The sequence below is a fragment of the Sceloporus undulatus genome, chromosome 3 (assembly GCF_019175285.1).
Source record: "Sceloporus undulatus isolate JIND9_A2432 ecotype Alabama chromosome 3, SceUnd_v1.1, whole genome shotgun sequence".
Taxonomy (NCBI): domain Eukaryota; kingdom Metazoa; phylum Chordata; class Lepidosauria; order Squamata; family Phrynosomatidae; genus Sceloporus; species Sceloporus undulatus.
Window position 1 is genome coordinate 173,487,325 of NC_056524.1, and position 11,935 is coordinate 173,499,259.

Below are 11,935 nucleotides of genomic sequence, written 5' to 3' on the forward strand. Positions count from 1 at the left end.
AGGCCAAACTGTAGGAATTCCTAGAGACAAAAGAATATCCCTTAAGAAGTGAGGATCGGACTGGTTCAGGATGGCAACCATTACCGTGCAAAAGGTATCCCAGTTGCCAAATGGGCATTTGAGGAAAAGTGTGTTTCCTCATTTTCTTTATTGAAAAGGCCAGTATCCATCTCTACTATCTATTAGAGAATTAAGTATTAGAAAATATCTAATTCAAGTAAAAGGGGCTATCTCTTCTAAAGTGCTACATAACACTCTTTAAATTGATAGCACTTAGTTCCTACAGAGAGACAAGAAATAGACACCTTTAATAGGTCCTTTGATTCCTTAGCCCATTTTAATTGCTGTTAAGTTAAATGGTGCTAGCTAAACATTTCAGGATATCACCTGTCTTTCTCGTCTAGACCTTGCCAGTGCAAATACACACCTATGAACACTGATCAGTGTCTATTTAGAGTTACTTCATGAAGGAGGATAAATATTGCCAGAGAGAGAGAAACAGGGTCAGGCTCTTAAACAAATCACCCAAGTAAGTTAATTACATGTATTTATTTATTTTAGAAAAGCACTGAAACTGCTCTGATAGATATTACTGAGGTAAAGCGATGCATTCTTGCTCCTTTACTGATTCTTAGAGGATATTCCTCTGTTAGATTTTTATCAGATTGTGCTATGGTTGTTTAAAAATTGTGTTACTTATTTTATGGTAATTTTATATTTTAATTATGCTCTCCCCCTCCCCCCTGAAACAGCATACAAAATATACTGAATAGGTTTCTGGATGTAAGACTGCAATACATCGCCTTTTAAGGCTTTCCTTCAGTAATATACTTTGCAGCAAAAATTTTCTTCCCTATGGAAACTAAGAAATCTGAACAATCCTACAAAGAAAATAAATAGTGAAAACTATCCTTTTAAACCAGAATGATTTGTTTATACCTATTAAACTATTTCTAGACATATTTTGCACTCTTGCTCCCACACCTTTATCCTCTCTTTTGCTATATACGCTAGGTTTACAAAAGAGTTTAAGCAGACTTTGTAGGAATGGTGTGGGGCAGAGTCTAAAATTCTGGGATGAGACATTCCCACCCACATGGAAAAGAGACAACCTGTGAGAACTTGTACTATTGGTGGTCTTCAGAGGCTAGAAAGAGAAATGAACATGTACCCTTTTATAGCATAAGAACAAGTATTCATCACCATTTCAAAAAGCTGCACCTGAAATGCAAGGCTAGCATTCTACAGTCAGGAAGAAAACAAGACACCAATGTCCCAAGACCCGTCACAGCCAGCAAGAATTGATCATGCAAGGGATGACCCTTGCAACAAAAGCAAGAAGGAGATGCCTCTTGGAAAAGGGACAGAATATATTTCGCATTCCCCATTACTGATGTTTTCCACCACTCACAAATAGTTCTGCACATCTGTTCAACTAAACTATTTTACCCAAGGAGCAACTTATGTCATCATATCACCAGTTTACTCTTTTGTTATACAATTCGTTTTCATTTATTCAAAGGCCAGATAGAGTTACTTTAAATCTAATTAAAATCTAATTTAAAAGCATGGTGGGGGGGATGTGCAAATAGGCATCTGCAATATCAAAAACACTGCACATATGGTCTATTCTAAAAACAATGTAATTTCATGCATTAGGACAGAATTAGAAGGTCAATGGCAGAATTGTTATTGAGCTCTAAACATCTTAGGAAAAAGAATGAGACATTTATGTACCTGAGAGAGGCAAGGATTTATTGATAACAGATTAGTAAGCTGCCTCTAGTGCTCTGTGCCAGCATGGAAGAAGGCCATTCTTTATTTTAGTAGAGATGCCACCAGATTTACGATCAGATTCCTACAGCTGTAGCTCATTCCCTGAGCAAAGCAAGTTGGCATACTAGGACATGCCCCATACATCACGGTTTGTTCTATACAGTTTCATACCTTCCAGGATTTCACAGATGAAAGCCAGGACATGTGAGACCAAGCAACATCAGAGTGTGGTCAAAATGACCAAAGTTATTAATGAGAAAAATAGACAAACCAGGAAAGACTGTGGCAGTTTGTTTTCCCCTGAACCTACTGAGAAGGACAAAATGCTGCCCATCTCTTTTTCTCCCTCCTGCTGAGTTAACTGAGTGCAGACTACATTGGTATACTGAACTCAGTTTGTAGCAACTGAAGCAAGTTGAGTAGAAAGTGAGTCAAGCAGAGAGAATCTGGGACATTTTAAAAGCAACTGAAAAAGTGGGATGACAGAAGATTAATCAGGACTGTCTCTGCCAAACCAGGAGAGCTGGAGAGTATGCAGTTGCGATGTAATATACACTGCATTACCCAGGGGTCAGTCATATCTGAAGCAGTGTGATCAGACTGCCAGCTAACAGAGGCGAAAGGCTGGAAGCATTTATGGTGGGTAAGGAAGAGCACCTCTGTTTCTTTCATCTATCTGCATGCCATTTGGCAGGATTAAAAAAAATAACTAAAACTATAATCCTATACAGTACTTTTAAGGCAAAAGTATACGCAGTTACCCAGGAGGAAGCATCACTGGAATCAGTATAAATGTTCACAGAATGAATAGTGTCTGCCTCAATTTCATTTTCAACAGACTTTTTATCAAATTTTCATATGGTTGGATAATCTTGAGAAATCTTTTTGAAAAAGAAAAAAACTGGGGAGGGGTTTGCGAGTATGAGCCCTACATGGAAATTTTACTTGAATTTCAAGTTGTGAAAAGCAAGGCAGCAAATCCTAAAAAGTTTTTCTGCGTAAGGGTCTTTCTCTCAAAGACACAGATTTTGGGAAGCAGTTTCCAAAAACGTTTCACAAATGATTCATGGGTACAAAGCCTAAAACTGCTTTAGGGCAAATTCTTTCTTAATATCTTAAAAGTATAATTGCAATTCTGTGCCTGTCACTACAGATATTCAGATGTCAGAAAACTGACAAGCCCATCATAAAAAGCCTCTTAAAATGTTCAAATGCTTCTCAAGTAATGCCCAATTTTCTGAGGACATAATCTGTCATATTAAAAGGGCGTTCCTCAAGGGAGTGTTCTGTCATTGCTTCTTCCACAAATGTATGCATTTGTCAATGAGACAACACAGTACTACTGCAATTTGAAATTATGCAGCCTTATTTAAAAGAACTGCTCAGTGTGCAAGACTTCTCTCTCTTGAAAATACCCCAAGGCATTAAAAGAGTACGCTAGACATAAACATCAGCAAATAGAAGCACTAGAGAGCTTTATAAAGAGATCACTGCATTTAATTAGAAACATATTTTTATCATTATCCTGCTTTTTCCTTGAATTCCCTCAGTAACTTTCAGTTAAAATCATGAGGCGACAGACAGAAGGAAAGCATGTTAATAAGCTAGGCATTAACTCTGCAGCTAGGCAGGTTTTAGCGGTCTGATGTTCACCTCAGGAAGACTGTCCTTGAATTCCTTCTGAGATACTGATCAAGATATATAGGCACTACATGGTTGCTAACTCAATATATTTGACTGGGTTGTTTTAATGTGCATGCTTTCAGGTTAAACATAAATGTATGGTTTCGGGGTTCAAAAGACCCTCAGAAATTTCTTCCTTTGCATAACTCAGAACCTCTTATGGTCCAGTCAAAGTTATCACTGTGCTACTTTCATATCTTGAAATCTTTTATCACTACAGATCTGAATTTAAGTTATCCAATAGCTCACCTTCATTGTTACCTTATGTCAAATGTCTGCATATTGGTACTTTCTGAAAGCCAGAATGACATGGGAAGAGCTAATAGTATTTCCATTTGACCTCTCTCTGGCTGAACCCTACAACTTCTCAGTCAGCCATAGGGGAGGCTGAAGCAACTAAAATGTGGGTTCTGCAGGGTGAGGAAGGATATATGCTGTAGTGTCTACCTGACAAAGACCTCTTCCTGATCCAGGATCCATTCATGATTAAAGTTTCAAAAGCCTGGCAACCCTATGCTCGGATGACAGAGACACTGAATCAGATTTTGAGTTAAATGAAATTTTGCAGTTTTTCTATAAATAAAGGAGCAGGAGAACTTTTATCCTTTCCTCACAGTGCTAAAGTCCTATGCTAAATACTTCTCTGAAGTTCATATTCATATGGGGAAGAAATCCAACACTGGTGCCTGTTAAGAAGTGGATTCAAACACACAATGCAAAGTTTAATTTCCCTAGCTTGGTAGCTTCTTTGAAGTCAATGAATGATTCACTCACATTTGCTTAACCATTCTGAGATCACAATGTACCCTGAAAAGCAGTGCAATTCTATACATCTCCTTGGAAGTAAATCTCGCTGAATGCAAAGGAATGGGGTTGCACTATAAACACAATTGTTCAAATATGAATGGAAATCAGAAGTAATTATCTCAAGTGTAAACTATTGTAGATCACTCAGTTTTGTGAAAAATTTCTTTGTTTGTTCCTTGACAAGTTAATGGTAGAGAGCAGAAATATAGAACAGCCTTAATAACAGATATATGGCTGGACTCTACAGGCTTGAAAAAGAATCCACACATAAAATTAGGAATCTGAATGTAAGTGGGCCCATAAGCCAACTTTTCCATTCTTTCAGAATAATAAAAATAATAAATAGACTTGAGGGAGTGAATTTTATAAAGGTTATTGCTTCATTTTATTACACAGCGGAATCAATCACTGTTACTCAGTTAAGAGTAATGGCAAAAAGGAAGGGAAGGGGAAATGTCACAGTATCCAGCTGATTTACCAAAAACTAATTCTATATATGACATACCCTAACGTTTAATCCTTGCTATCACATTTTTGTTGACATAGACTGATTTGCCATATTTTAGAAAATAAAACTGTTTCACACTTCAAATAAACCAGATTTTAAAAAAAGTAATGGGGAAGGAGAGTAAATATATACTGTCCCTTTTAAAAGGAGGTGCACATGAGATCTGAAGCACAAACTGGTTGAAGCACATGCTGACAAGTCAGTACCTGCCAAAAATCCTGATGGGAGGGGAAAAGGTTAGGAAGAAAGGGAAGAAAGTGAGCAAAAGTTCTAGTTGTAAGAACAAAAATAAAAATGAACAAATTACAAAGAATACATTATAACAGGAGGAACTACAGAACAAAGAAACAAAAATCAATTAATGTTCCAGGTACAGGAAGGATCCACACCTCAAAACCAAAAATTAAGGACAGCTCAGTAACATTTGAGAGTTATCTGCTAAAATGTAATGAATTGAGATTAGTAATAATAGCAGAAAAGAAAAAAGAGAAAGACTAATAAAATGTTTCTAGTTTATGCCAACGAACACAATATGTTACAAAGATTTTACATGGGCAGGGAGGTCAATAGCCATTTGTTCACAGAAAGAAAGAAAAAAACTATCTCCCCATAGTATCCCATATCCCAGCCTTGCCCAACCTGGTGCCCTCCAAATGGAAAAGAGCCAATTGGAAAAAAAATATTGTTATAGACTACAGTTCTCAGAATTTCTGCAAGCACAGCCATAATGTTTCTAAGCACTGGCTGAACTGCAACTCCTATCAGCCACAGCAAGCACAGACAATTTTATTTTGGCTGTCAACGATGGGAACTGCAGTGCACAGTGCAACATATCAGGAGAGACTGTCATATCCCATTCATAAATACTTAACAATTGATTTTATTATATTTAAATGGATGTCACCTATATTATGACTAAAGCATAACAAAACTGAACACTGCAATTAAAGATTAAGGGTTAGCCACAAGTTAAAATCTGAGATTGATATATACCACAGTCTGCTATCTGAGGCCCCATACAGACAAGCCAAAATAAAGCTGCTTCAGGTCACTTTGGAGGTATGCCGCTTAAGTGTGGCTTTGGTGTGGCTTCTGGACTCTTAGGACGCATGCATCATTTAAACAGCATACCTCCAAAGTGACCCAAAGCAGCTTTATTTTTGGCCTGTCTGTATGGGGATGCAGATGAAGCCTATTGGAAATCTGTGCTAATGTTTGATCCTGAAATGTGCTGTAAAGGGCACAAGTGTGTTGTACAAATAGCTACTTTCCTCTGTAAGATACACTGAAACCCAGTAAGACATGGAAGTATTCATTTTTTACATTTATTCATATTACATGTACAACTGGCACATTAGAGTTGCAGGTGAACTAAAGCTCCTGTACCTTTAATGGCAGTGTAGAAGAGGGAATTTTAGCAGCTGTTGCTTGTGGGAGAAGCATCACCTTTTGAAATTCCCTCTTCTACACAACTATAATAGGCATAGAAATATTGTCCCTTAGTTCACCAGGCAACTCTAATGTACATCTATGACTTCATCCCTGATTTGCACCAGGCAGAATAAATAAATAAATACATCCAGAGAAGAGATGTACCCAGATAGAATGTATATTCGCACCAACACATCAATTTCAATGTCAGTTTGTAAAATTTAGCCTCTTTGAATGGAGTACAACCCTTTTTGTCCCTTCTGAGCTGCCACAGGAAATTCTGAGAAGGGTACCTTGTGAAGACATGAGGAAATTCTGAAAGCGTGTGGAAGATATAGAAGAGAGGAAAGACTGAAGAGTGTACAAGGAGAGTGAGTGAATAAAAAGCAACCACTAGAATAGTTCTTCTCAAGCTAGCTGATGTGAGGTCCCCCTCACCATCATGTGCCAAGGCCTGTGTATTTGCACAGCTTCCTAGAAACTCACTCCAGACAGCTGACGGCTTGCAGGCTGGCACTTGTTTACAGACTACCACTTTGAATAGCACTGAACCAGAGAAAAGCAGAAGAGACAACTGCAGCTAATACTCTAAACAGCCTTCATCCAGCAGCACCTCTGAGGTGAGAGTAGGAGGATGATTTCTAGGCTGCTGCCACACTGCAGAATTAAAGCAATTTGACTCCACTTTAAATGTCATGGCTCCATCCTAAATGATTAATAAAGCTCCTTTATGCAGTGGTTCAAATTTAAGAAGCTAAGCATAGCCAGTTCCCTAAATTGTTCCTCATAAGGCTTGGTTTCCAGACCTTGGATCATCTTGGTTACCCTTTCTGAATACATTCCAGCTCATTGATATCCTTCCTAGGTGAGGTCTGACCACAGCAGATTAGAGAGTCACTGCTACTTCTCTTGATCCAGACACTACACTCCTGTTGATGTAGCTCAGAATCGCATTGTTTTTTTCGACCACTGCATCACATTGTTGACTAAATATAATTGTATCATATTGGGAATAATTGTATTATAGTGCACATCGGTAATCTGGGTACATGTGAAAAACTCTTCTTGTGTACACATCAACAACTGATGTACAGATGACAAAGAGTGTGCCTATGTTGAATGTAAAGTGTGAACACCCTTACGTGACAAACATCTTCAAGTTGCTATATATTTTATGGGGGAAAGCACACTCTACAAAATCAAGCATGATAAACTATCCCAATAAATCAGGACAATTTAGTCAAGAATAAAAGAAAATAAATATGGAGATGTTTTGATTGAGGGACTGTGCAGAAAACTCACTGTACATTCGATTATGAAAAAAATTGTTCATTTCATCTGAATTCTCTTTCAGATTAAGTCCCTGATAGTTTGAATTTCTGTTATTCAACAGCAATACAGAACAATATGGAAAGAATCACTCTATACAGTACTATTGTCATGAAAAGGTAATAGAAAAGTTTTGAAATTACTTTGCTGTATAGGTTTATATTATCATAACAGATTCAGGCAAGCCTCTCATGCGAAGCTAGGCTATATGTAAAATATACATTTAAAAAAACAACCAGATTTGCAACATGGTTTACATTTTGAGATAACCAGTCATAGTAAAATAATGTTAACTAGACCCTTATGCTTCAGAGGCAAAAATTTTTTAGTGATATTGTACATCTATACTGCCAGCAAAACTGCACTTAGCTTTATTACCCAAATATTAGTCACAAACATTTGAAATCCTTTTTGACATTTCAAGATGGCCAAGAAACTATTTTGCAAGTCAGGTTACATGGCCATGCAGAAAGGTTTCATAGCCAGTTCTTCAACTACAGCCTCTCATGAAAGAGAAAACTGGCAGTAGCTTCAGTTCATCCCCCAACACTGGCACCATCTAATCCACTGTTCCCAAAGAGTCTGTCCTCCCAGCCAGCTGGACTGGAGGACAATGCTATCCTATTTGGGCAATGAGCAGAATGGAGTGGAAAAGGCACAAAAAAAAAAGTCCATTGCAGCCCACAATGCTGAATAGTTTGGCTAGGCACCACATTTAACTCCCCTTGCTTGTAAACTGATGGGAAGTCAATCAGTTTCCAGAACAAGCAGACTGGGATTGCTTCAGAGGGAGAAAGAAGGGAGGGAATGTCAGAAGCCACTTTCTATATGAGCTCTTTAAAACACATCAGCATTATTGTAGCTCATTAAAATGAAAGGTCAGTCAGTAATAAGACAAAGAAAGCAAATAAGGCAGTAAGCAAATTTGTTTCTGCCTGAGGGCATTACTTGATGAGATAAAAAAAAGTGATCAAAGAGGTAAATCCAACTTAGAAATCTGCATCTCCTTCTTATATTTAGGTTCAACTTTCTAGTAGAAGCAAATATCTAACAAATGTCTGAGTGAAGGAACAATGTGATTTTGGTTTTTGATACCCAGTGAGAGAACAGTTATAATGATCTGGGGGGGGGGGGATCTTTCCATCTCATCTTTTGAGAAAGAAACCAGGGTTAACCACAAAAAACAAGGGTTGTTTTACATGTTGCATTTTTCTGAAACAGGGAAAAAATCCAAGAAAGAATACACACAAGCTTTTTCTTAAATAAGATGCTATGGGTAAATCTGCTGCAATTACACATTCAAAAGATTAGGCTGAGTAGAAAAAATGTTGGAGGACTGGAGAACAGAGAGAACTGTTCTTTAAAAAAAATTTATGTTACCCAATTTACCCAACATAAAAACAATTTAAAACCAGGTAAGGTCTGCTCTAAAACTAATCCAGCTTTGTTTACTACTACATTGTTTTATAAAAGAAAGAATAAACATCCTTCACGTAGTTAAAATAACAACTAGCATGCAATAAAAATTTTAAGAATCTCACCTTTCCATCATAGCGTTTTACCACAAACTGATCAAGGCCTAGGTCTGAAAGGGAAAAAAAGAAATAATAGATTGGTGTAGTACTGCTTAAATATTATGCCACTGAGTTAAATGATGCTGCTGCACATTAACATGACACAGGCCCTTATCAGATGAGTGTGGAAAAAAACAGGTTACACATGCCCCTTATCATATTAGTTTTTAACTTTTTTTTTTTTTCTCACTTTTTTTTTCTAATTCTCTTTATTTTATTTCTTGCAACAATACCATCATACCACAGTGTCCTAATTTTCCCAATCCGAACGCTAACGAATGCCTGACTATGCTGCCGAACTGAAACGTAAACTGGTCCTCTTTTTGGAAGCGTGGTATTGGCCAGTGGCTGCTAAAAGGAGATATGGCGATATCCTGGGATTGGTGCTCTTGTTGATCTTCATTGCTAATGGGTCTTGTGTGACTAACCCAGTCATGGAATCATCGCAAGACCCCCAGATTCCAATTTTTACTTCCGGTGGGTCTTTCCTCTTCTTGCCGGTTTCCGAGGGAACCGGGGGTGGCGGTTCCGGCGTCCCTCCTCCTCCCCTCCCCCGCTTGAGAGGCCATCCCTGGCTGCACCCAGGCAGGGAAAGGGCGCGGGGGCTGCTGGAATCGCTGGTTCCAGCAGCCTCCTCCTCCTCCTCCCCCGCTTGGAGAGGCAATCCGGCTGCATCCAGGCAGGGAAGAGGCGCGGGGGCCGCTGGAATCGCGGTTCCAGCAGCCTCCTCCTCCTCCTCCCGCTTGGGAGCCACTGGCGCCTCTCAAGCCGGGAGGAGGAGGAGGAGGCCGTTGGAACGGGCGGCGATCGCCGCCGATTCTAGCGGCCCACCGCGCCTGTTCCTTCCCTGCCGTGGATGCAGCCCAGGCTGGATCCCAAGCCGGGAGGAGGAGGAGGCCCTTAATCAAAGCATCCCCATTTACTAGATGAGGCCATCCAGCCTCTTTGACAGCCGCTGGAACTGCTCTCCCCCCCCCCAGAATACATACTCAGAACACTCACACACACACACACACAACACGTAGAACCGGGCATTTCATTGCTAATTTGTGCAAGGGAAGGTCATGGTAACATTAAAACCAAGCAGGAATGTAGAGAGGAAACATAATGGGCACGTTGTATCGCGATTGTTAGTTGCATGAGCTGGCTCTCCACTGTTTACCGGGCTGTCATGACGGGACCTCCCCTTTTCACACCCTGGAAGCGTTAAGGTCGCAACCCATGCAGGCACCACTGAGCATGTGCGAGGCGGCCGATACGAATCGGCCAATCCTCAGTGTTGAGCACCGTGTGACAAAACATTCTGCACTAATTTGCACTTCGCCGAATGCATATTGGCCAATTTGATCCTCCTCCAATGCGGAAGACTCCCAGGTATGACAGTACTTTGCGAAATAACGCGAATATCGAATCGCCCAGCGCAGAAGACCCCCAGTTCCACACTCATCTGATAAGGGCCACACAGATACCATCACAGAACTTTCTTCCACTCTCCATTTTGAGAGATCCCCACTATTCTTGATGGTTTCCCACCCCCCTGAGCATGTTCTCTGGGGTGCTTAGGAGTCTCCAGAAGAGGGGAGAATGCATGTCCTTCCCTCAATTCTACTGGGTTCCAGTTGCACCGAGTGGATGACTTATTGTGGATACAACCCATATGTTTCTAAGATCTCTAAACATAAATTTTATTAATCCATCTTGAACTCTGATCAAACCAAACAGAAGAGAAGCAGGAAAGGGCAAGTTACTTAAACAGTAACTTTTAAATAGGAAACAATATATTACCTACAAGCCTCGATAATGAAGCACTATCTATCTATCTATCTATCTATCTATCTATCTATCTACTACTATCTATCTTTTTGCCAAGTACAGTGGGCACTTCCCTTACGTGGGGATCTATTCCGGACCCCACTGCGTAAGGGAAATCCAGCATATGCTGGAGCCCCGTTAAAATAATGGGATCTTGCCAATGGTGCAAGACTTCTTCCGGGGTGTACGAGACTTTTTCAGCGTGGCTTTCTGCGTATGCTGAAAGCTGCATAAGCGCCCCCACGTATGATGTGGCGCACTGTAATAATACACAGACACACAAGTCATGCTTCATTACCACCTTGAATAAACTAATTGCCTCATAGCCTTCCATCCACCTTGTAGAGTAAACCATTTATTGGCCATTGACTACTCAAGCCACATTAATAGATTCATTTACAAAATCTTTCATGCTTTCAGTCTTTAAGTAACATTCGTCTTATACAGAGTAAACCACATCTGTTCCATGGACTCTACTAAGGAACCAGTAAATTTGCAGTATGGCGGGGGAAACAACTTTAATCAATGACAGATCTCATCTGAACAGATGAAACTACAGAGCGGTATGGCTGTAGATAACAACACTGGAGATTTCATAGCAGCATTCATTTGCCACCATGAAAGAGAGCTACAGAAAAGAAAGAGAAAGGTATCACCAAGATGCATATATAGTTTTCACTATTTACAACTCTGAGGCTTCTGTGACATCATCTGTTCCATCTATAGTCACTGGTAAATTATACTTTTCAACACCAACTTTATAAGGAATGGATCTGAGTAACTACATGAGGAAGGAACCACTGTTCTACAAAGCTAGTTCAAGAGTTCAAACAGCGCTATATGGGAAAGGTCCTAAGCATTTTCTGCTTCATGCAATGACTCAGCAAACAGATGACCAGAAAAACACTCTTGTGTAGTCATATGCTTGCTCAAGTCATTGCAAATGACAAATGAACTTGTTCTCATGACTGGATAGTACCAGCTGCTTGTTTATATATAAAAGCCTTGAAACACA

General features: G+C 39.6%; 1 protein-coding gene across 4 annotated transcripts in view; it reads right to left on the reverse strand.

Moving 5' to 3' along the window:
* Window positions 1–11,935, reverse strand: part of MICU1 (mitochondrial calcium uptake 1) — a 170,597-nt gene that overhangs the window by 97,884 nt on the left and 60,778 nt on the right. For 2 of the 4 annotated variants that reach the window (XM_042457029.1, XM_042457027.1), the window contains exons 5-6: window positions 9,076–9,119; window positions 4,981–4,992 (exon numbers count right to left, since the gene is read on the reverse strand). In XM_042457029.1, coding sequence (XP_042312963.1) covers window positions 4,981–4,992; window positions 9,076–9,119 — 56 coding nt within the window. The remainder of the gene's footprint in view (window positions 1–4,980; window positions 4,993–9,075; window positions 9,120–11,935) is intronic. The other 2 variants (XM_042457030.1, XM_042457028.1) reach the window with 1 other exon arrangement.